Raw genomic sequence first — 25,178 nt, forward strand, 5'->3', positions numbered from 1 at the left:
AACAAGATCAGTGATTGCCGTCGAAGGCGCCTCTCCCTGCTGAAGCCGTTGATGTGCTGGACAGGAGTGAAATGATGGCTGAATTCAAGAGCATTAAGCAAATGCTCCAGGACAATGCTAGCGGGATCGCTGAAGTTAAAAGAAGAAGTTTTAAATATTAATAGGCAGATGGAGATTGCCAGTCAGAGAATGTTAACACTAGAAAACAAAGTGGAGCAGTTGGAAATCAATGTGATTCAGTGTAAAGCTGACAGTAAGGATATTAAAGATTTAAAGAAATAGCTTGAAGATTATGAGAACCGTGGAAGAAGGAAAAATGTGAAAATAATTGGCCTTGCTGAGAATTTGGAAGGGGGGAATGCTGTTCAGTTTTTGGAAAACCTTTTGCCAAAGTTACTGCAGTTAAATTCAAAACATCCCCTGGAAATAGAACGTGCACACACAATTCCATCTAAACGGTCAGCTAGCCAAGTGAAGCCAAAGCCTTTAATATTCAAGGTCTTAAGATTCCAGCAAGCTCTGGAGATTTTGAATTTGGCTAAAGCTGATAGAAACTTAAACTATAAAGGTTCAAAGTTGCTGTTCTTGCCAGATTTTGCAAAAAATACTGCGGCCATAAGAAAACAATTACTTCAGCTAAGACCCCAATTGAAAGAAAAGGGCCTCAAATATGGATTGTATTATCCTGCCAAACAAGTGGAAATAAGTCCCTCTACTTTGAAGAGCCTGGAAAGTTAAAGGATTTCTTGACAAGTTCTGAGCCAATGTCTTTTTAAATGGTTCAGATTTTACAAATTTGACTTTATAAAATTTTTGTGGTTTTTGGACTTATCAGTTTGAAAAAAAAAAAGGAGAAACTTAGAAGAAAGAAAAGAGTAACATCTATAATAAAGTGGAGTAGAAAATAGATGAGTTTTGTCAATTTTAGCAATCATATGATATGAGGAAAAGAAGAGAAGATAGAAAAGAAGAAGAATGAAAAGGAAAAAGAGTTGAGAATGAATATAAGATTGAGATATATTCTACAATATCTCTAGTATGGTTCATAATGGAATAATATTTATGTTCTGGTCTATTAGTTTTTAACCAGTATAGTTTATTATAATTGCATCAGATATGTTTATTGATAAATACAAAAAGCTGATGCTACATGATGAAATTGAATATAGTAATTTTAACTAAGCAATTTGTAATTTTATGAATATCTTAATTAAATGAAAAGATAGTTTAATATGATTGATAAAGTCAGTGAAAGTGTTAATAAGAGGAAAAGGAGTCAATATTTCTACATTTTGGGATGGTCAGGGGAAAATTTTTAAAGGTTGTTCATGACATTTATGGATAGATGAATTTATGGATAGATGAATATTTATAATAAAGCTGATTAAATAAAATTCTACTTAAAGGTTATTAGAAGGTTAAAGGATATCATATCAGATGGTAATCTTGGTTCAAATAAACTTTTAAAATAAGTTTATATGAAGAACTTCTTTAAGATAATATTTAAGATTGCATTGTTTTTAGGGGTACTACTAAAAGATTAATTGCTTCATAATGCAATATGAATATACTTTTATTTATATATGTGGTAAGAAAAAGTTGTGATTAAATGTTGCCTGGGGAGGGGGGTATTGCGGTTATTAATCCTATGTGTGTTCCAAGGCAATCAATTTATGTGGGAGGTAGGGGAGGGATGAGGGTGGGGGGGGGTCTCTTCAAATCTGGGATAAGATGATAGGGAAGGATGGGGATGAAGAAAATCAATTTCATTTTTCATTGGATATTATATGTGTATTGGTGTCTAATCATATTAAACTAAATAATTTTAATTATCATTGTTGGTATATGCATATGGAATTAGATAGCCTTAACCATCAAATAAAAAGGAAGAAAATGCTAGCTTTCCTAAAAAAGCAGAATGCTGATGTGTACTTTATCCAAGAGATGCATCTGTCAATAGTGGAATCTAGAAAACTGGAAGAGGGTTGGGTTTGTCAAAATTTTTTTGTCCCTGCAGTTGGCAAAAAGGCTGAGGTTGTCATATTAAATAACAAATGTACAGCTAATTTCCAAATGATTGATTCGGATCCTCTGGGTAGATGGGTACATGTTAAAATGAGCATGGGAAATACTACCCTGGACTTGTTCAATGTCTATGCACCAAATACGAATCAAATGGAATTTTTTAGAAATCTACAACAATTACTACTCCCACTGGCTACTTCTAATTTAATAGTGGCTGGAGATTTCAATGCTGTAATGGATCCATTAATGGATAAAAAACCATGTAAAATCATGAAATCACGAGGGTTGGATAATTTGGCACAATCTTGCAATTTAATAGATATATGGCGTATTCTTCATTTTAATGATTGGGAATTTTCCTTTTGGTCACAGGTCCATAATTCTTTTTCAAGAATAGATTATATTTTTGTTTCAAATCAAATAGTTCAGAAAGTAACAAAAGCCATCATAGACCCTATAATTTTGTCTGATCATGCTGGTATATGGATTGAGTTGCAGTCTGATGAACAAAATTGTAGTAGGCCTGTTTGGAGATTTGATAATACTTTGATTGCGGATTCAAATTTCCTTAAAGAATTCAAACTGATGGTTGAGTTTTTCCAACTTAATACCTCAGATGATATTAACATAGAAACGTAATGGAATGCATTTAAGGCTACCCTGAGAGGTAATATTTCATATTCGGCATTTATTAGAAAACAACTTAAAAAACAATTTCATGACTTAGAAAAGAAAATTAAACAATTGGAAAATAAATTAGTTGTTAGATGGGAGCATAATACTTTACAGGCTTTATTAAAAGCAAAAGGCAAATATAATGAGATCTTCTAAATTTGTAAGGAAAGATTTGTTTTCCCAGCAAACTCAGTATTATGGAAACTCAAATAAGGCGGGAAGATTACTGGCAAATTATCTTAAAGCAAAGAAAAGAAGAACAAAAATTATTACAATAAAGGATGAAAATGGAGAAACACATACTAAAATTGAGGATATTCTAAAACAATTTCTAAATTTCTATAAGGACCTGTATTCTTCTGAGCCTTATGAGGATAGGGAAAAAGATGGTTTAGAATTTTTAAATCTAATCATTGGACCGAAGGTTCCAGATCATATAAAAAGAGGTTTAGAGGAGCCTATATCACTAAAAGAAGTAGAAACAGCATTGAAGTCTCTTAGAGTTGGATCCGCTCCAGGTGGTGATGGTTTTACAGTAGAATTTTACAAATCTTTCAAAATACCCTTTTTACCCTATTTATTAAATTTATATTAGTTTCAACTGACTAAAGGTTGTATTACAGGTACTATGGCAGAATTATAAACAATTGTTTTGCCAAAGCCAAACAAAGATCCCACTTTGGTTTCAAACTACAGGCCTATCTCGTTAATTAATGTTGATGGAAAACTTTTTGCTAAGATATTGGCTTTACGATTGGCTAAGACTCTCCCTTTTATTATTGATATGCACCAAACAGGATTTGTTGCTAAGAGACATTCTTCTAACAATACTTTTCATACTCTAAACAAGACTTTTCTTCTAACAATGGCTTTTCATACTCGAAACTTAACAAAAAACATGAGTGATCCAGCTTTCTTAATTTCTTTGGATGCGGAGAAAGCTTTTGATCGAGTTGAATGGACTTTCAAGTATCAGGCATTAGAATAGTTTGGTATAGGCTCAGGATTTATTCAAATGATTCAGATGTTGTATAGCTCCCCTGCTGCAAGATTATACATTAATAATAATTTATCAGAGTGCTTTAGTTTGCGAAGTGGGGTTAGACAAGGTTGTCCTTTGTCCCCTTTGCTTTTTGATATTGTTTTAGAACCCTTGTTATTAGCCATTCATCAGGCAAAGGGGATACAGGGTATTCCTCATGCAGATTGGGAATATAAAATATCTGCTTATGCAGATGATATACTGCTTTATTTGAGAAATCCAGAAGCTACAATCCCATGCTTACTTGAATTAATAGAGAAATTTGGAAAGTTTTCAGGGTATAAGATAAATTTGAGTAAGTCAGAAGTTCTTCCGCTGCATTGTACTAAAGGTTTATTCGATTCATTCTCATTTGTTTGGAAAGAAGATGGATTAAAATATTTAGGTAACATTAAAAACACATTAGAAGACACTGAAGGAAAATGAAAAACTTTTATTAAAAAAAGTAACAGAAATGTGTGAGCAATGGAATCCTTTATATCTTTCTTGGTGGGGGAGAGTCCAAACTATTAAAATGATGATATTGCTTGTGGTTTGTTATCAAATGAGTATGATACCAGTTTTTTTTCACTTGTATAAAAAGTTAAATGGTAACATAGAAATAGATGGCAGATAAGGGCCACGGCCCATCCAGACTGCCCACCCTAATGACCCTCCCCAACCTTTACCTTGTGAATAGATCCCACGTATCGATCCCATTTGGCCTTAAAATCAGGCACGCTGCTGGTCTAAATCACCTGAAGTGGAAGACTATTCCAGCGATCAACCACCCTTTCAGTAAAAAAGAACTTCCTGGTGTCACCTTGCAGTTTCCCGCCCCTGATTTTCCACGGATGCCCTCTTGTTGCCGTGAGACCCTTGAAAAAGAAGACACCTTCCTCTGCCTCGATGCGGCCTGTGAGATATTTGAACGTCTCGATCATGTCTCCCCTCTCTCTGCGCTCCTCGAGCGAGTATAGCTGTAATTTTTCTAACCGTTCATCGTATGGGAGATCTTTGAGTCCCGAGACCATCTGGGTGGCCATTCTCTGAACTGACTCCATCCTCAGCACATCCTTGCGATAATGCGGCCTCCAGAATTGCACACAGTATTCCAGGTGGGGCCTCACCATGGATCTATACAATGGCATAATGACCTCCGGCTTAACGCCTGACGAAACCCCTGTGTATGCAACCCATGATTTGTCTTGCCTTGGATGAAGCTTTCTCCACTTAATTGGCAGCCTTCATGTCCTCACTGACGATCACTCCTAAGTCTCGCTCTGCTACCGTTCTTGTTAGGATCTCACCATTAAGGGTATAAGTCCTGCATGGATTTTGGCTACCCAGGTGCATAACTTTGCATTTTTTGGCATTGAAACTGAGTTGCCAGGTCCTAGACCAGCGCTCCAGTAGGAGTAGATCGTGCATCGAGTTTTTGTCCGTTGTGCTTTTGCCCACTACATTGCTTAGCTTGGCGTCATCGGTGAATAATGTTATTTTACCTCGGAGCCCTTCTGCCAAGTCACTTATGAAGATATTGAATAGGATCGGGCCCAAGACCGAGCCTTGGGGCACTCCACTGATCACCTCTGTCATTTCAGAGGGGGTGCCGTTCACCATTACCCTTTGAAGCCTACCTCCAAGCCAGTTCCCAACCCATTTTGTCAATGTCTCGCCCAATCCTATAGAACTCATCTTGCTTAGCAACCTGCGGTGTGGTACGCTATCGAATGCTTTGTTAAAGTCCAGGTATATGATGTCCAGGGACTCCCCAACATCTAGCTTCCTCGTCACCCAGTCAAAGAAGCTGATCAGGTTGGATTGGCAGGATCTCCCCTTAGTAAATCCATGTTGACGGGGATCCCGTAGATTCTCCTCATTAAGGATCGTGTCTAATTGGTGTTTGATTAGGGTTTCCATTAGTTTGCTCACTATTGAAGTTAGACTCACTGGTCTGTAGTTTGCTTCCTCTATTTTTGAGCCTTTCTTGTGGAGTGGAACGACGTTAGCCGTCCTCCAGTCCAATGGGACGCTGCCCATACTAAGGGAGAGGTTGAAGAGCGCGGCCAACAGTTCCGCCAAGACATCACTCAACTCCCTGAGCACTCTGGGGTGTAGGTTGTCAGGCCCCATAGTCTTGTTAACCTTGAGCCTTGACAGTTCACCATAGACACTGCTGGGTGTAAACTTGAAATTACTAAATGGGTCAACTGAGTTAACCCTTGTCTGTAGCTGAGGGCCGTGTCCCGGCGCTTCTCGGGTGAAGACTGAGCAGAAATATTCATTTAATAGTTGTGCCTTTTCTGAGTCCTTTTCCACATATTCTCCGTCTGGTTTCCTAAGACGTACTATCCCTCCTGAGTGTTTACTTCTGTCACTGATGTACCTGAAGAATGATTTATCTCCCTTCTGGATGTTCTTTGCTAGAGACTCCTCCATGTGGAATTTAGACTGCAGTTTTGACGGCTTTTGACTTGGTCAGGTACTCTGTCCTAGAGTCTTGTTTCCCTGATTGTTTGTACGAGATGAATGCTTTTTTCTTCTCCTTGATGAGGTCTGAGATCTCCGCAGTGAACCACTGCGGCTTATTGTTCCTACGCCGTTTACTTACTAATTTAACATAGCGGTTTGTCGCTTCCTGTATGGTGGCTTTCAGAGTCGACCACATTTCTTCTACGCTATCGGTTTCTGCTTGGCTTTGTAGCACCTGGTGAACAAAGTCACTCATGTCTTGGAAGTTTGTGTCCTTGAATTTGAGGACCTTGGTCAGTATGGTAGATTTAGTGAAGCCTTTCCTAAGACTGAACCATATCATGTTGTGCTCGCTGGAGGCCAGTGTCTCCCACCGAGACTTCTGTGACACTTTCCCCATTGGTAAGTAACAGATCCTGTATTGCCTGATCCCTTGTTGGGTCCAACACCAGTTGCCTGAGACGTGCTCCCCTCAAAGAGTTTAATAGCCTCCTACTGCTGCCGGAAGCAGCGGTAAGTGTGTCCCAATGCACATCAGGCATGTTGAAGTCACCTAGCAATACTGTGTCCCCACGCAAGGTGATATTCTCTATATCTCCGATTAAATCCATATCTAGGTCATCCTGTTGTCTTGGGGGTCTGTAAATTACGCCAAGATACAGGCATTTGTCCTTCCCTCTGGCCAAATTAACCCAAAGAGATTCCCCAGTGTACTGGACGTCTGCGATTCTTGTGACCTTAATGTCATCTTTTGTATATAATGCTACACCTCCTCCCATTCTGCCCTCCCTGTCCCTGCGAAGCAAGTTGTAATCCGGTATGACCATGTCCGTGAGCCAGGTCTCAGATATTGCCACTACATCCAGGTCGGCAATATCTGTTTCCAGTTCTAGGATCTTGTTACCCAAACTGTGTGCATTAACGTACATAGCCATCCATGTGTTTTTATTACGTCTCAGTGGGGATGTTCTCGTTTGAGCTACTTGGACACTATTAACGTTATGCTCATATTTTGTATTCTCTCTAGGCTCAGAACTATATCGTGTACCTAACCCGGATTCCCCAGATCCAGAACTAGAGTGGTAGTCTTACAAAATTTGTTTGGCTGGGTAAAATGCCTAGAATTGCCTTAGTATCTTTGCAAAAATCAATTGTGGAGGGAGGGGTAAATTTTCCAAACTTTTATGTGTCATCAGGCCTATATTTTACGTCAGGGTATGTATTAGGTCTCCCAGAGCTCATGGAGATCACCCCAGATTAGCTGTATTTGGAATGGCGACTCATGTTTCCTTTGCATCTATCTCATCAGTATAAAAATGCCTAGAAAATATAAAGAGAATAGAATATTGATTGGCACATGGAAAACATTACGTTTTGTTAGCAATTTATCACCTAATCCAATATATAAATCACTAAATCAATCTATATGGCTAAACTCCAAGATCAAAATTGGCGGTTTTAAAATCGTCTGGAAACATTGGATTATTGCAGGCATACGAACTTTAAATGATGTTATTTCAAATGGTAAACTGCTTGATTTTTCACAGTTGCAACATAAATATGGTCTAAATAAATCACAAAGTTTTAAATGGTTGCAGCTGAAGCAGGCTATTCAGGAGGGGTTCCCTGAATGGAAAATTCTCAATAGTCAGTATAGTCTGGAATTCTTGTGCTTTCAGGTGGATTTTTTAGGACACCAAGCCGCACAGTGGTATAAATTAACATCTGGATATATGAATAAAAAACCAAAGACTGGTCTTAGAGACATTTGGAGCATTGAGATTAAGCATCAAATTTCTGCATCTCAATGGCCACGAATTTGGTCTTGGAGAATGAGATGTACAGTGTCTGCATCTATTAGACAAACTTTTTATTACATAGAGCATTTTGGACCTCAGTTATGTTACAAAAGTTAGATAGCTCTAAGTCTAATAGATGTTGGCCCTGTAATCTGGAAGCAGGGACTCTTGATCATTTAATATTTTTCTGTCCCTGCATCATGGCCTTTTGGAATTCAATTTGGTCTCAAATTAATTGTTTATTAGAAAATCATGTAGCTCTATCGTATGACACAATTTTATTTGGAACATCTATGAGAATAAAAAGTCAAATTTCAGCAAATAACACACTTTTATTTATTTATTTTTTAATAAATCTTTATTCATTTTTAAATCAAATCAACAAGTGCACAAAAATATATCATAAAGTAATTCCAATATAGCACTGTAATATCTAACACATAAAAACTAAATAGTGTAAGATCCCCACCCACCCACCCTTCATCACATTCTCAACAAAATAAAATATACTATTTTATACAACATAGTATAACATATCTTATTGAATTACACACCCAATTCACCCTCCCCCTTGAGTGTGCTAAATAGAACTAAGAAAGAAAAGAAAAGAATCGATGCCTATTCATCACAGTATTTTTCCAATTGCCCCCATATCTTTGCAAAGTTATTATATGTCCCTTTTTGTACCGCTATTGCTCTTTCCATCTTAAAAATATGGCATAACGAATTCCACCAGAATGTATAATTAAGATTCTTGTAATTTTTCCAATTATTGGTTATATGTTGAATGGCAACCCCTGTCATAACTAATAAAAGTTTATTATTATGTGACGATATTTGACTCTTCTTCCTCATAGCCATTCCAAATAAAACAGTATCATAAGAAAGCGCAACATGATTTTCCAATAAAGAGTTTACTTGAGTCCAGATTGAATTCCAAAATAACTTAATGAAGGGACAGTAATAAAGTAGATGATCTAATGTCCCTGGTTCCAGATTACAGTTCCAGCATTTATTGGACTTAGAGCTATCTAATTTTTGTAAACGAACAGGGGTCCAAAACGCTCTATGCAACAAAAAGAACCAAGTTTGCCTCATAGATGTTGACACTGTAGATCTCACCCTCCAAGACCAAATTCATGGCCATTGAGATGCAGAAATCTGATGCTTAATCTCAATGCTCCAAATGTCTCTAAGACCACAATTTGGTTTTTTATTCAAGTATCCAGATAATAATTTATACCACAATGCGGCTTGATGTCCTAGGAAGTCTGCTTGGAAGCATAGGAATTCCAGACTATATTGTTGTTAAGATTCTTCCATTCAGGGAACCCCACCTGAATAGCCTGCTTCAACTGCAACCACTTAAAACTTTGTGATTTATTAAGACCAAATCTGTGTTGCAATTGTATAACACACTTTTATTAATAATGACAGGAGTTGCCATTCAGTATATCACCAGCAATTGGAAGGATTACACCTGACTTAATTACACCTTCTGGTGGAATTCACTGTGCCATATATATAAAATGGAAAGAATAATTGCCATACAAAAAGGGAGCTATAATAATTTTAAAAAGATTTGGGGGCCATTGACAGTATATTGTAATGATTAGACACCTTTTTTGCACAAATAGTATGTTATAAGAATGGAAAGGGGGGTATATTGTTCTTGTACTGGCTTTTCAGTATCTTTGAATGTGATATGCTTGAATTATATTATTGGTGGAAGGGGAGGGTGGGGGAGGGACTTAAATTTATGTATTTACAATGATGATATAAAAAAATTTTCAAGTGATTTGTATGAACCAATTGTTGTATTATTGTTCACTTGTTGTGAGATATAAAAATGAATAAAGATTTTGGAAAAAAAAAAAAAAGATATTTGGCTTTTAGCTCTCATAGAAATGCCAAATAAAATTGTGTCATATGACAATGCTATATGATTTTCTAGCATACAATTTATTTGATCCCAAATTGACTGCCAAAAAACTTTAATAAATGGACAATGAAACAATAAATGATCTAAAGTTCCAGCCTCGAGATGACAATGCCAACGTCTATTAGACTTAGAGCAATCCAATTTTTGTAAATGAACAGGGATCCAGAGTGCTCTATGCAACAGGAAAAACCATGTTTGCCTCAATGACTCAGACATTGTACATCTCATCCTCCAAGACCAAATACATGGCCATTGAGACGCATTAATTTGATGCTTAATCTCAATGCTCCATTTATCTCTAAGTCCAGTCTTTGGTTTCTTATTCAAATAGCCAGATAATAATTTATACTACTGTGCGGCCTGGTAACCCAGAAAGTCTGCCTGAAAGCATAAGAAATCTAAACTAAACTGATTATTAAGAGATTTCCATTCAGGGAACCCTGCCTGAATAGCCTGCTTCAGTTGCAACCATTTATAATTGTGCCATGAGTTTTCATTTGCAAACACCTGAGGATTTTTTCATATTTTATGTCTGTTTCCCTCTTACTTTTTGCAGCAGTCCACCATGGCACTATCTGGATCCCTGCAATCCTAAGTCCTCAGTTCAACCACTAGGTGTCACTGCTATGCCATTCCTCTTTCCCCCCAGTCCCAAGGGCTGTAAATACCATTTCCACAGTGGACTTTGACTCCAGCCTTCACTTTGTGGTCTAGTGCCAGTGGATGTAAGATTTGCATTCAAAGTACAGGGTAGTAGACAGGAACGGAACAGGATGGATGGACAGAGTGTGAATCAATTCACCTACTTTGTAGATCCATTGCCAATAATTTGGGATCACATTTGAAAGTGTGACATCTAAAGAAGAAATGTAAGCAGAAATGAATTTGTATTGGGAATGTCTACAGCACCCTCATGAGGGTTGTTTTCTAGGAGCTCAGTGTGTGTTTGGATAGCTTGTGTTATAACTGGGCAGTGACTCAGGTGGTAGTAGTGAGTTATTGACATTCCTTAATCTATGCCTGCCTTATGTAGTCCCGGCTTCCTAAGTCTTGCGATGTCTCTGGCACTCTCGCACATGTAATCCTGGAACCCTCAGCCTTTTCCTACTACTGTGTGCTAGAGGTATTTTGCTTTTCCTGAACTGATCCACAAGTTATAGATTAATTACATACGGAGAAGCCTTTTGATATCTTACTGGTAGTCAAATACTTGTCTGACTAATCTAATGCTTTTACTCTAGGAACAAATAATGCCCGTCTGGCAGCCATGTTGAGACAGCTGGCACAATACCATGCCAAGGACCCCAATAACCTGTTCATGGTGCGGCTAGCACAGGTATGTAATCTCCCTGGCCACGTGTATGTGGTACAAAGTGATGCAGAATAATCGTGAAGAATAGCCTTCCTCTTTGGGTCGCTACCAATGAGCGTGCTGTTTGGGAGTGTAATAGACTGGCTACAGCTACAAACTGGAGAACGTATACTTCTAGTGCCTCCCCTTCAGTTTTAGCTCTGGTCTTGATGGGGGGAGACCATTTAAACAGGAGTTTGCCCCCCTTTTTTTAAATATTTCTTCATAGTAATAGCAGCTGGCCTAAGTACAGGACATTCAGGACTACTTGATTTATTGCAACACTTTTGGGCTTATGAGGGTGTAGCAGCCAGGAAGTACTATGAACGTGAGGGTCTTGGGTGCCGTATATACTCTATTATAAACCGAGATTTTTGGGCCAAAAAAGGGGGCCTCGGTTTATATTCAAACCTCTTTTTGATGATGGTGCTTTTTTCTTCCCCTCTCCCAATCACCAATGCTGCTATTTTCCACCCCACCCCACCCCTGTTGTCCTGTACTGCTATCCTCCCCTCCTTCAATGACCAGCACTGTTGTCTCTCTCTCTCCCCCCCCCCTTATGACTGGCACTTCTGTCTCCCTCTCCCCTCCAATGACTGGCACTGCTATCTTCCCTGATGACTGGCATTGCTATCTTCCTCCCCCCATTCCGACTGACACTCCTATCTTCCACTACCAACTCCCCACACCCCAGACCGACATCGCACTTATAGTTTCAGGACTTAGGAAGCTGACGCTCTGTGTTGCTGAAGGGCCTTGAACATCTGCACAAGCAGAGAGCGTCGGCTTTCTGAGTTCCTGAACTGTAAGTGCAATGTTGGTCTGGGGCAAGGGAGAGTGGGTAGTGAAGGACAAAAGTGCTTAAGCCACAGTTCCTGAAGGGCATAGAAAAAGTAGACAGGGACAGATTCTTCAAATTAAGGGGCACCACAAGCACAAGGGGGCATTGGGGGAAATTGAAAGGGGACAGGTTTAGAACAAACGCTAGGAAGTACTTTTTCACTCAGAGGGTGGTAGATACATGGAACGCGCTTCCAGAGGCTGTTGTAGACAAGAAAACACTAAATGGTTTCAAAGAAGGTTTGGATAGATTCCTAGAAGAAAAAGGGATTGGGGGGTATAGATAGGTATAGACCATTGCTCAGGCAGTGGGCCTGATGGGCCGCCGCGGGAGCGGACCGCTGAGCAGGATGGACCTATGGTCTGCCTCAGCGGAGGCAACTTCTTATGTTCTTATGTGTCCCTCCAGACCGGCACAGAAACGAATGGGTTTACGCTCCTCTGCCAGCAGGTGGAGACCGAGAAACTAATTTTGGCTACAGTACAAGTGGGCTGTGCAGTCCCTATTACAATCAGTCTTTTCTCAGTCTCCAGCAGGTGGAGTGGTAAGATTGTGCAATCTGTTTGTTTTGGGCCTGTGGGATCTGGTTAGGGAATTTTTTTGGTCCCTTTTGCTGTCTGGATAGAGCTTGGGGGTGCCACATTCGAAAGGGTCAAGTCCCACCCCCAATTTCCCCCACCTCCCCAGGTTTTTTGTGTTTTGAGGAGCCTCAACTGTACGCCTTGCCACCGATAAGAACATAAGAATTGCCGCTGCTGGGTCAGACCAGTGGTCCATCGTGCCCAGGAGTCCGCTCACGTGGCGGCCCCCAAGTCAAAGACCAGTGCTCTAAATGATTCCAGCCTCACCTGCGTACGTTCCAGTTTAGCAGGAACTTGTCCAACTTTTTCTTGAATCCCTGGAGGGTGTTTCCCCCTATAACAGACTCCGGAAGAGCATTCCAGTTTTCTACCACTCTGGGTGAAGAAGAACTTCCTTACGTTTGTACGGAATTTATCCCCTTTCATCTTTAGAGAGTGCCCTCTCATTCTCCCTACCTTGGAGAGGGTGAACAATCTGTCTTTATTTGCTAAGTCTATTCCCTTCAGTATTTTAAATGTTTCGATCATGTCCCCTCTTAGTCTCCTTTTTTCAAGGGAGAAGAGGCCCAGTTTCTCCAATCTCTCATTGTATGGCAACTCCTCCAGCCCCTTAACCATTTTAGTCGCTCTTCTCTGGACCCTTTCGAGTAGTACCGTGTTCTTCATGTATGGCAACCAGTGCTGGATGCAGTACTCCAGGTGAGGGCGCACCATGGCCCGGTACAGCGGCATGATAACCTTCTTTGATCTGTTCGTGATCCCCTTCTTTATCATTCCTAGCATTCTGTTTGCCCTTTTTGCCGCTGCCGCACATTGCACGGACAGCTTCATTGACTTGTCGATCAGAACTCCCAAGTTTCTTTCCTGTCACTGACTACAGTTTAGAGTGCCTTGTGGGGTCTGCTCTAACTTGAGACAGTTGGTGAACTGTGAGGTTTATTAAAAAAAAAAAAAAAAAAAAGACGACACGAGAAATAAACAGAGCATTTAAATGGTCCTGATGCTGCTGTTTTTTTACGGTGTTGTGCATGGGTTTTTGTCACATTTAGTATGAACACTTCAAAAAAGCAGAACAAGTGTATTTTATGTGGGTGCCAAGCAGTGGATACAGTTGGCGGGTGCATGAAATGTTCTGGCCGCCTCGAGGGTAAAAAGGATTCCCTTACCACTGAAGCTGCTGGGGACTCCCTTACCACTGCTGCCGGCTTGCCTGCTTTAGCGGCTGGGGCAATTCAGGCCTCTGGAGCTCTGTTTTTTGGCGATTTTGGCTCAAATTTTGATGGGAAGCACCGCCATTTTTGGTGGAAAAACGGGGGCAGGTTTTAGCTGGGCCCCCTGCTGTGGTAGGGAGTCCCATGGGGCCACCAGTGGGGTAATCCACAGATTTTATTGTAGCCTTCTGTAAGGCTTATCTGACTGCAGCCAGAGGTCCCACTTCCTCCCCAGGGGTCTTGGGGGGGGGGGGTGCCCTCGATATCCTCTACGGTTTGGCTCCATACAGCGCCCATTTAGTCCCCTTCTAGTCCACTCTTATCCAAGCAGCCGCGGGGCTCTTGGGATCGATGAATTTATACAGGAGGAGCACTGACCAGCAGGTGGAGACTGAAACCACAACTTTGGTTATAGTATATTAGCTGAGGCTCCCCCTCCTAACCCAGTCTGACGAATAGCCAAGCAGAACTAAGAAAAAACTAACATGTAACAAATAACACTCTGAACAGGAGAATAAAAACAACAAACATATAGTAACGCTATTGGAAAATGCATAGAACCAAAACCCTGCATTGAAAATGTTCCCACAACTCATCAGCTATGTCAACTGAGCCCTAGCCGCTGTTCTTATATCTCCCCGGCCCTAGAAAAATACTAGAACCTGCAGAAAAGCAAAATTCACAATCGCCACAGAAAGACAGAAGGGGTTGAGTATTGTGCCAGTCTAGAGAAACTAACAAAAAGAAAATTAGCAGGTAAGAACCTAATTTCTCCTTCTGTGTCACTCTCTCTAGACCGGTACAGTTCTTCACTGATGGGATATACTGAAGCAGTACCCATCAAGGGTGGGACCCCCAAAGGGCAGACACCAGAACACGCTCACCAAACCAACGTGTCTGAATGTCCACACAGAAGTGTCTGACAAAGGAATGCAGAGAAGACCAAACTGCAGCTTTACAAATGTCCACTGGAGGCACAAGAGAAGACTCAGCCCAAGACGCTGTCTTACCCCGAGTGGAATGAGCCTTGAGAAATTCTGGAACAGGCTTTTTCTGAAGAAGTTATGCAGAAGCAATAGTCTCCTTAATCCACCGCGCAATGGTAGCCTTGGAAGCACTATTCCCCTTACGAGGACCCGCCAAGAGGACAAAGAGATGATCCGACTTCTGGAACGCTGGGTCCGCTGAACATAAGAGTGAAGGACCAACTTGTGCAACTGTTTCTGCTCCGAGGATCCCTCTTGACTACCCAACACCGGGAAATTGTGTTAGCTTAACCTTGGATGCCACATCTGCCGACCATGCCCGAAGCCACAAGGTACGGTGTGCAGCCAACCCGAAAGCCATAGTCTTGGCCAATGCTTGCAACAGGTCATACATGGCATCCTAGAGATAAGAAGCACTCATTTCAATCTTGGCTACTTCCTGCTCGACTAAGTTCCAGTTATCAGACTCAAGGTCAAGGATGTGCTTGGCCCACCGAAAACAAGCCCGAGCAACCAGACCGCCACACATCGCCGACTAGACCGCCAGGGCAGAAACATCAAAACTATGTTTAAGGATGGACTCCAACTTACACTCCTCAAGAGTCCCTCAAAGCAGAGCTGCCCTCAACCAGCACAGTATGCCACTTCGCAATGGCCGAGCTCACCGTGTCCACAACAGGTGACTTTAAGATGTCCCGGTCCCTATCCCCCTCTGGGATGGGGATACAGACGGGTCATAGAAAGCGAAAAGGGGCCTCCGGCACCTGCCACTGTGTGAGCACAATATCCTGAATATCTTGATGCATAGGAAAAGAACGGGAAGTTGAGCGGATCTCCCTAAGCAAGGGGTCTACCACACGCGGGGGCTCCTCAGTTTCCTCAAAACGCAACACCAAGGAGACCTGAAGAATAAGCTCGTCCCGCTGAAAATGTGCACCATAGATGCATCCTCGCCAGCAGACGGAAGTGCAGAACCCATTTCCCCAAGAGGATCCTGGTGGTCATCCCCCAAGTTCCAGGGTTCCAAAGGCCGCTACTATATGTTTGTTTTTTTTATTCTCCTGTTCGGAGTGTTATTTGTTACATGTTAGTTTTTTCTTAGTTCTGCTTGGCTATTTGGCAGACTAGGTTAGGAGGGGGATCCTCAGCTACTATAACCAAAGTTGTGGTCTCAGTCTCCACCTGCTGGTCACAGTGAGATATTACCCATCAGTGAAAAACTGTACCGGTTTAGAGAAGCTAACAGAAAGAAAATGAGCAGGTAAGAACCTAATTTATCCTTATGTGATGAAGGCTGTGTAGTAATAAATGAATGTCCAGAGTTTCTACAGCATCTTTTCCTGATAAATAACTGCTTTGTTTTTGTTATGCAGGGTCTGACTCACCTGGGGAAGGGTACATTGACACTCTGTCCATACCACAGTGATCGGCAGCTCATGAGTCAGGTGGCTGTTGCTGGACTACTCACAGTCTTGGTGTCATTCCTGGATGTCAGAAATAGTAAGGACTTTTCCATTGCATCCCCAGTCTTCTCTTTCTTTCTGACTAAACATTTTGTTTAATTGGGTTCCATTGTTTCAGGCTTTACCTGTGTGTGATGATTAAGTATTTAGGTTTGCTAAGAATTTTGAGGACTTGTGCAAAGGTGGGTTGAAAGCTACCACTGGCCCCTTTTTCTTGGTGGTGGTAGAGAGACGCTACCTTTTGACCCCCTTCAATTTGTCGTGCTAAAGTGGCTTGCAGTGGCCTCTGGTTTCTCTGGTGCACAGAGAGCCAAGAACACTTACAGACATGCATGTCAGAATTTGCTCCTGGCGTGGAGGGGTGGCCTGGGCCCCCCCCTGGCTGAATGAAAATGCTGACACCACGGGTATGGAGAGGGGAAAGAACAGAATGAATGTAGTATGGAGGATGGCAGAGGTTAGATTCCACTCCAAAAACAGATGAGCAAGAAAGTGGGAGGTTGAGTACAGCATTGTACAGTACTGTGTTTTAGGGTTCTCTAATCAAAGAACTAGCTGCCCCGGCCTAGTGTGCAAAAGAGGTCCCTGCTTTCCATCCACCAGATTTAGGGATGCCCATAGCTCTTGGCTGGCAATGGGAAGTGGTTAGTCGTGAAGCACATGCATGAATTGGTTACTCTGGGCTAGAAGGGAGAATTCAGAGCAAGTGGATTGTGGTGCTCAGCAGAGGCTAGATCCATCAAATTGCAAGCTTTTTTTTTTTTCATAATCTGTCCACTTCCTTTCAGTTTGAGGTTTGTATTTGATATTTGATTTGGTAATTTTGTCCACCATTTAGAATAGTTTTATGAGCATGGTTGTGTAGTGTGACTGTGTAAAAGTGATTAGGAGGAAATTCAGAACCGTAATAACAGTACTGCTCCTAAACTGGTTTTCCAAGCTTCCCTCCCCCACCAGAGCAAGCAATGTCTTAAATCTTTTTTTCCAATACCTTCTATTATACCGATCCTTACATAAGGAGTTTTAGAGTTAGATTCTACAGATTGTAGTCTGATGAATCCAATCAACACCCTCTTCTCTCTCTCCTAGTAATCTTGGGCAAATCTCACTATGTTCTCTATGGACTTGTAGCTGCCATGCAGCCACGCATGCTTGTGACATTTGATGAAGAGTTGCGACCTCTGCCAGTTTCAGTGCGGGTGGGGCAGGTAAGGGGACAGTTGAAATTATCTGAGGTGTTTAATGGCAAAGACTTGTCTATTTTTCCTTAGGAGTGGCAGTGGGTTCCTGCCATTCATTTTGTCTCTTTCCTTTCCTATAGGCTGTGGATGTTGTTGGTCAAGCAGGAAAACCGAAGACTATCACAGGCTTCCAAACGCACACCACCCCAGTCTTACTGGCACACGGCGAGCGAGCAGAACTCGCTACTGAGGAGTACCTGCCTGTTACTCCTATCCTGGAGGGCTTTGTCATCCTGAGAAAAAATCCAAACTATGATCTGTAGTAGTATTGGTCACCCTTCTGGGCCCTTAGCTTTCAGGTTTGCTGTTGAATTACATGGGAGTGAACCAGAATCAGGGGGCAAGGAATTACCTTTTGTTAGGGGAGAAAGAATGAGCGAGAACTACAATGTAATGGTCATACTGTCTTTTTGTTCTAAGTCTGTCTTATTAAAGAAAAGTTCAAATATGACACTCTTACTTGCCAAGGCCATCTAAGGCTTTTTTGTAAATTGTATTTATTTTGTTTTTATTTACAGAATCTTGCTAAACAACTAATCAGAATAAAATAAAACATTTAGTTGGTTTACAATCAAATGTCAAACAAATCTAGTGGCTTTTATGGTGATTTGTATCTGAGGTGTTGAACCTGCTCACCCCATGTTTGTAGGCTTCCATTGGAAACTTATACATTGTAAACTGATGAAATTACACATCACAGGAATAACTGAGAATAACACAGTAACTTGAAGATCATGCAGGTTCGGATCAGTCAAAGCATTTTGAGTTGCATGTTGTAGAGTACAAGTTTTTTCACTGATCTACCAGCATACTGTACTTTGATTTCAAATGAAATAATTATAGAAGCTTTCCAAAAGCTATAAAGAACGACCAGTCTTGATGCCATAAGTTTTCACACCCTTTGTTCTAGGAAACTTAGATAAGGCAATTTTTGGAAAGAGAGTTAAAAGAGCCCCCATAAATTAAGGCCAAATTTCTTCTTAATGGAAAGGCAGCGGTCATTTTTAAATACTGGAGAAAAATGACTAAAAAGCATGAAATTGCTGACCTGCTGTTAGTGATCTGTAACTTGTCACTAAAATCATCTGTAGTACCTGAAGATTGGAGGGTGACCAATGTTAATGCTGATTTCTAAAAAGGTTCTGAGGTGATCCGGGGAATTAAAGAGCAGTAAGACTGACCTTAGTGCCAGGCAAAATAGTGGAAACTATTATAAAAATTGTGGAACGTAGACAAACATGATTTAATGAGTCAGCATGGGTTAAGAACATAAGAAGTTGCCTCCACTGGGTCAGACCAGAGGTCCATCACGCCCAGCAGTCTGCATCCGCGGCGGCCCATCAGGTCCATGACCTGTCAAAGTGGTCCCTGCCTCATCCTATAACCTATTACTACTTCTGTCCGTACCCCTCAATCCCCTTATCCTTCAGGAATTTATCCAAACCTTCTTTGAATCCCTGTAGTGTCTTCTGCCCTATCACAACCTCCGGGAGTGCGTTCCACGTGCCCACCACTCTCTGGGTGAAGAAGAACTTCCTGGCATTGGTTCTAAACCTGTCCCCTTTCAGTTTCTCTGAGTGCCCCCTTCTACTTGTTGTTCCCCACAGTCTGAAGAATCTGTCCCTGTCTACCTTATCTATGCCTTTCAGGATCTTGAAAGTTTCTATCATTTCTCCTCTAAGTCTCCGCTTTTCCAGGGAGAACAGCCCCAGCTTTTCTAGCCTGTTGGCATATGAAAAGTTTTCCATACCTCTTATCATTTTCGTCGCTCTTCTCTAGACCCCCTCAAGTATTGCCATGTCCTTCTTGAGGTACGGCGACCAATACTGGACACAGTACTCCAAATGCGGGCGTACCATTGCACGATACAGTGGCATGATGACTTCCTTTGTCCTGGTCGTGATACCCTTCTTGATGATACCCAGCATTCTGTTTGCTTTCTTGGAGGCTGTCGCACATTGTGCCGATGCTTTCGTTGTTGTATCCACCAACACACCTAGGTCTCTTTCAAGGGTACTTACCCCTAGCAATGATCCCCCCATTGTATAGCTGAACATCGTTTTTTTTTTCCCAACATGCATGACCTTGCATTTCTCTATATTAAAACGCATCTGCCACTTTTTTGCCCACTCTTCCAGTTTCGTTAGGTCCCTTTGCAGTTCCTCACAGTCTTCCGTGGTTCTGACCATGCTGCAGAGTTTGGTGTCATCTGCAAATTTGATAACCTCACATTTCGTCCCAGTCTCCAGATCATTTATAAATATATTGAACAGGAGCGGTCCCAACACCGACCCCTGCGGAACTCCGCTTGTGACCCATTGCCAGTCTGAGTATTGGCCCTTCACTCCAACCCTTTGTTTTCTGCCCGCCAATCAGTGTTTAATCCATCAGTATACATCCCCCTCCACCCCGTGGTTCCACAGCTTCTTAAGCACCCGTTCATGGGGTACCTTATTGAAGGCTTTTTGGAAGTTGAGGTAAATGATGTCTATGGGTTCCCCTTTGTCCATCTGGTTGTTTATGCCCTCAAAGAAGTGTAGTAAGTTCATGAGGCATGACCTTCCCTTGCAGAAGCCATGCTGGCTCGCCCTCAGCTGCCCATTTTTTTCTATGTGCTCGCAGATGCTGTCCTTAATCAGTTCTTCCATCATCTTACCTGGAGCCAAAGTCAAGCTCACCGGCCTGTAGTTTCCCGGGTCACCTCTCAATCCCTTCTTAAAGATAGGCGTGACATTTGCTATTTTCCAGTCCTCCGGGATCTCCCCAGTTTTCAATGATAGCGGAACCACTCCGGCAAATATGTAACCTATTTCCTTTCTCAGTTCTTTTAGTACCCTTGGGTGGATTCCATTCGGGCTAGTGATTTGTCGCTTTTCAATCTATCTATCTGTCGGAGGACGTCTTCATGGCTTACCTCTATTTGCTCCAGCTTTTCATCTTGATCCCCACTTATGATCTCCTCGGGTTCTGGTACATTGGATGTGTCCTCGCTCGTGAAGACCGACGAGAAGAACTTGTTTAACCTGTCCGCTACCTCTTTTTCCTCCTTTACCACTCCCTTTCTGTCTCCATCATCCAACGGTCCCACTTCCTCCCTCACTGGTTGCTTCCCCTTCACGTACCTGAAGAACGGTTTGAAGTTTCTTGCTTCCCCGGCCAGCTTCTCTTCGTATTCTCTTTTTGCTTTCCTTACCACTCGGTGACATTCTTTCTGGTGTTTTTTGTGTTCCTTCCGGGTTTCCTCAGTTTGGTCCTTTTTCCATTTTCTGAATGATGTTTTCTTGTGGCCTATCGCCTTCTTCACTTCCTTTGTTATCCACACCGGGTTTTTTGTTTGATTCTGTTTGCACCCTTTCCTAAACCTGGGGACGTACAGGTTTTGTGCTTTTTGCACCGTGTCCTTGAGTAGGGACCAGGCTTTCTCTATGGTCTCCATCTTCTGTGAGCTGTTTCTGAGTTTCTTTCTCACCATTTTCCTCATAGCATCGTAGTTCCCTTTTCTAAAGTTGAGCGCTGTCGCTGTGGTTCAGTCGAGGGAGGTCTTGTGTCACATGTCCTTGACTTCTTTGAAGATGTGAATAAACGTGTGGATACAGGCAAACTGGTTGATGTAGAATATCTAGTTTTCCAGAAATCTTTGACAAAGTTCCTCATGAAAGGCTCCTGAGAAAATTAGTCTTGGGATAGGAGGCAATGTTCAATTGTGGATTAAGAATTAGTTATTGGACAAGAAACAAAGGGTAGGGTTAAATGGCCATTTTTCTCAATGGAGGAGGGTAAATAGTGGTATGTCGCAGGGATCTGTACTGGGACTGGTGCTATTTAACTTATTTATAAATGATCTGGAAATTGGAACGATGAGTGAGGTGATTAAATTTGTAGATGACACTAAACTGTTCAAAGTTTTTAAACGCATGCAGATTGTGAAAAATTGCAGGCAGACCTTAAGAAATTTGGAGACTGGGCATCCAAGTGGCAGATAAAATTTAATGCGGAGAAATGCAAAGTGATGCACATTGGGAAGAATAACCCAAATCATAGTTACCAGATGCTAGGGTCCACCTTGGGGGTGGGGGGAGGGTGTCATTGCCCAAGAAGGGCCCACCTTTGTGGGGGAGGTCATTGCCCAAGAAAAATATCTGGGTGTCATCATGGAAAGTACACTGAAACCTTCCACCTAATGTGTGGCGGCGGCCAAGAAAGCAAACAAATGGTTAAAGCTACAACCTCAGCACCCTGGGATTGTGGGTTCAAACCCACGCTGCTCCTTGTGACCCTGGGCAAGTCACTTAATCCCCCCATTGCCCCAGGTATATTAGATTGCGAGCCTACCGGGACAGACAGGGAAAAATGCTTGAGTACCTGAATGAATTCATGTAAAACCGTTCTGAGCTCTCCTGGGAGAATAGTATAGAAAATTGAATGAATGAATGAATGAATAAAAAATAATACCTCTGTATTGCTCCATGATATGACCTCACCTGGAGTATTGCATTTAGCTCTAGTCAACTTATCTCAAGAAAGATGAAGTGGAACTAGAAAAGGTTCAAAGAAGAGCAACCAAGATGATAAAGGGGATGGAACTCCTCTCGTATAAGGAAAGACTAAAAAGGTTAGTGCTCTTCAGCTTGGAAAAGAGACGGCTGAGGGGAAACATGATTGAAGTCTACAAAATCCTGAGTGGAGTAGAATGGGTACAAGTGGATCGATTTTTATTTTTAACTCCATCAAAAATCACAAAGCCAAGGGGACATTCAACGTTACAGGGAAATATTTTTTCACTCAGAATAGTTAAGCTCTGGAATGCATTGCCAGAGGATGTGGTAAGAGCAGCTAATGTAGCTGATTTAAAAAAGGTTTGGCCAATTTCCTGGAGGACAAGTTCATAGTCTATTATTGAGAAAGACATGTGGGAAGCCACTGCTTGCCCTAGATTGGTAGCATGGAATGTTGCTACACCTTGGGACCTGGTTTGGCCATCGTGAGAACGGGCTACTGGGCTTGATGGACCATTGGTCTGATCTATTAAAGCTATTGTTATATTCTTAAGCACAAATTAAAGCCAAATCAAGAAATCTTAATTTGTCAAGAGATTTGAAAAGAAAATCTTTGAAGACTTGAGATGAGCAGTATAGTTTATTTGGCCCCTGTTTTTAGAAAAGCACATAGCAAATTCTCCTATGCCTATTCAATTCATATGGGCATTGGAAAATTTATCATAGCAGTTGGCACAGCTGGCTTTAGTAAAAGAAAGGGTTTGTGAGCACAGAGAAGAGGAAGTATCCCCTTGCTTAAGTGGTGGGGTCAGAGGTGGGCCAGACTGGAATATACCTTAGAGTTTACATAAGCAGTTACTTGAGATGGATTCAAAAGAGAGAGAGAGCTATCCAAATGCTACAGTTGGACAGAAAACAAAGGAACAGGCAGAATCCATCTGGAGCAAATTTGGTCTTAGGAAAATAATCTGCTTCTTTATCGTCCCTCCAGGCTGGCACAGAATGGATGCTTTACGCTCCTCTGTCAACAGGTGGAGACTGAGTATACATTGACTTTTGGCAATAGTAAAAGTGGGCTGTGCAGTCCCATCTCCAATCAGTCTGTTCTCAGTCTCCAGCAGGTGGAAGTGGTAAGCCTGTTGGATTTGATTAGTGGCCTTTATGTCCCTTTTTTTGTTAGGACTGAGCTTGGGGGACCCTTTTAGGAGTGCCACACTCCAGCGTTCCAGTCTCTTCCCCCCCTTTTCCCCCAGAGCTATTGAAATGCTACGGTTGGACAGAAAACAAAGGAAAGAGCAGAATCCATCTGGAGCCATTTAAGTCTTAGTAAAATCTGCAGCTGCTTCATTTGAATGTTGCGAGCTATGTTTGGAAATACACAGCTCAATTAAAAAAAACAAGTCCTGTTTATAAAGCTTCAGTAGCTTATTGCACTCTTCCACTGAAACTGTCCATCTGAGCACTTGGAGCCATGTGACTGAATAAATTAGATGTTTCTGCAATAGCCCATTGACATTATCTCAAAATTGAACTCTTGGTGTTTGTTTAGTATAACAGAGGACTCGGCCTCAGAAGAAAGATATACATAGGCCCCTCCAGGCATCATTAAGGGTTTCCTGTACCCCACTGGGACTCAAATACTACTGCTTTTCTTTGGGATGTGGCACACTCCTTCTTCCTGGATGCAAACTTCACCTCTAACCCTCTCACTTCCTCTCCTGGATTGCCACTCTGCTTTCCAGACAGTAGAGTGGCCCCTGGGGAAAACAACCCTGACAGTCTGCTCTAGAAGTATTTTTAATGTTGCCAGCAAGCCACAAGCATCAATTGACTTAGGTTGGGTGGTTCAAGCTGAGCTGAAAATATCATTTCTTTATCGTCCCTACAAACCAGTACAGAACGGATGGGTTTACGCTCCTCTGCCAGTAAGTGGAGATTGAGACATAAAAGTCATTAGTACAAGTGGGCTCTGTGCAGTCTCATCTAAAGTCTGTTCTCAGTCTCCAGCAGATGGAGGTGGTAAGCCCGTGCAGTCTTTCTTTAGTTAGGGCCTGTTGGTTTGGATTAGTGGCCTTTTTGTCCCTGTTTTTGTTGTCCGGACAGAGCTTGGGGGACCGCCTCAGGGGTGCGACACTTGAGCAACCGAGTCCTTCCCACATTTTCCCCCACCTCCCCGAATTTTAATTAGAGGTACCTCAGCTGTATGCCTTGCCATAGTTCAAGCAAAGATTACAGCTTTGAGAGCCTGTGGGGTCTGCTGCTCTGTTAAAGTTTTTACTTACAAAAAAAAAACAACCATCCTGAGGCAGTGCCAGTCTGAAAAGAAGCATTTAATTGAGCTTAATTGGTTTTTATTTCTAACAGGCACTTTTTCTTCCCTAGTGATTTACATTGAGCACTTTAAAGAGACCACCAAATGTCCTTCCTCTAAAACTATTACATATCGTGATTATAGTAAATTAGACATTTCAAGAATCTCTTCCACTTTCCAATTTAATATAGACGACCTTATCAAGCCTTCCATGGATGATCAGATTCTAGCATTGAACACTTCTATAAACGCCATTCTTGACAAAATAGTCTCCTTCACCTCTTGCACTATCTCATCCTGCCGCATCAGGAATCCATGGTACACTGCTAAATTAACAATACTTAAAAAACAATTACGATCTCTAGAAAGAAAATGGAGACATGAAAAGGCCCCTACCTCACTAAATAAATACAAAATGAAAATTAACCAAGCAAAAAGAAAACATTACTCAGAACGCATTCCCAAAGCAAAAAAATTCATCCACGCTATATTCAATGTAATCTCACTAATAACAGTAAATCATAAAAACCCACCTTCAGAAAATAATCCTACTACACAGGAGCTTGCAAATTACTTCATTGACAAAATACAAATCATTGGAACAAAACTTGCTATTAAATCGCACGCCTTCCCTCCGCCCACATTAAATGATCATATAAATTTGTCTCTCTAAATGTTCCCACTTCTCCCTTCCTACATTAACTGACATGCAACGGGTATGTTTCAATCCATAAATATTAAACGTTCCTGCTCAGACACA

General features: G+C 41.7%; 1 protein-coding gene across 1 annotated transcript in view; it reads left to right on the top strand.

Annotated features, from left to right (window-relative positions):
* Positions 1-18,198, top strand: part of PSMD2 (proteasome 26S subunit, non-ATPase 2) — a 77,064-nt gene extending 58,866 nt beyond the window's left edge. The window contains exons 18-21 of the mRNA XM_033959602.1: positions 11,179-11,273; positions 16,281-16,407; positions 17,460-17,578; positions 17,692-18,198. Coding sequence (XP_033815493.1) covers positions 11,179-11,273; positions 16,281-16,407; positions 17,460-17,578; positions 17,692-17,874 — 524 coding nt within the window. The 3' untranslated portion in view covers positions 17,875-18,198. The remainder of the gene's footprint in view (positions 1-11,178; positions 11,274-16,280; positions 16,408-17,459; positions 17,579-17,691) is intronic.
* Positions 18,199-25,178: the final 6,980 nt, after the last annotated feature.

This window comes from Geotrypetes seraphini, chromosome 9 (assembly GCF_902459505.1).
Source record: "Geotrypetes seraphini chromosome 9, aGeoSer1.1, whole genome shotgun sequence".
Lineage (NCBI taxonomy): Eukaryota > Metazoa > Chordata > Amphibia > Gymnophiona > Dermophiidae > Geotrypetes > Geotrypetes seraphini.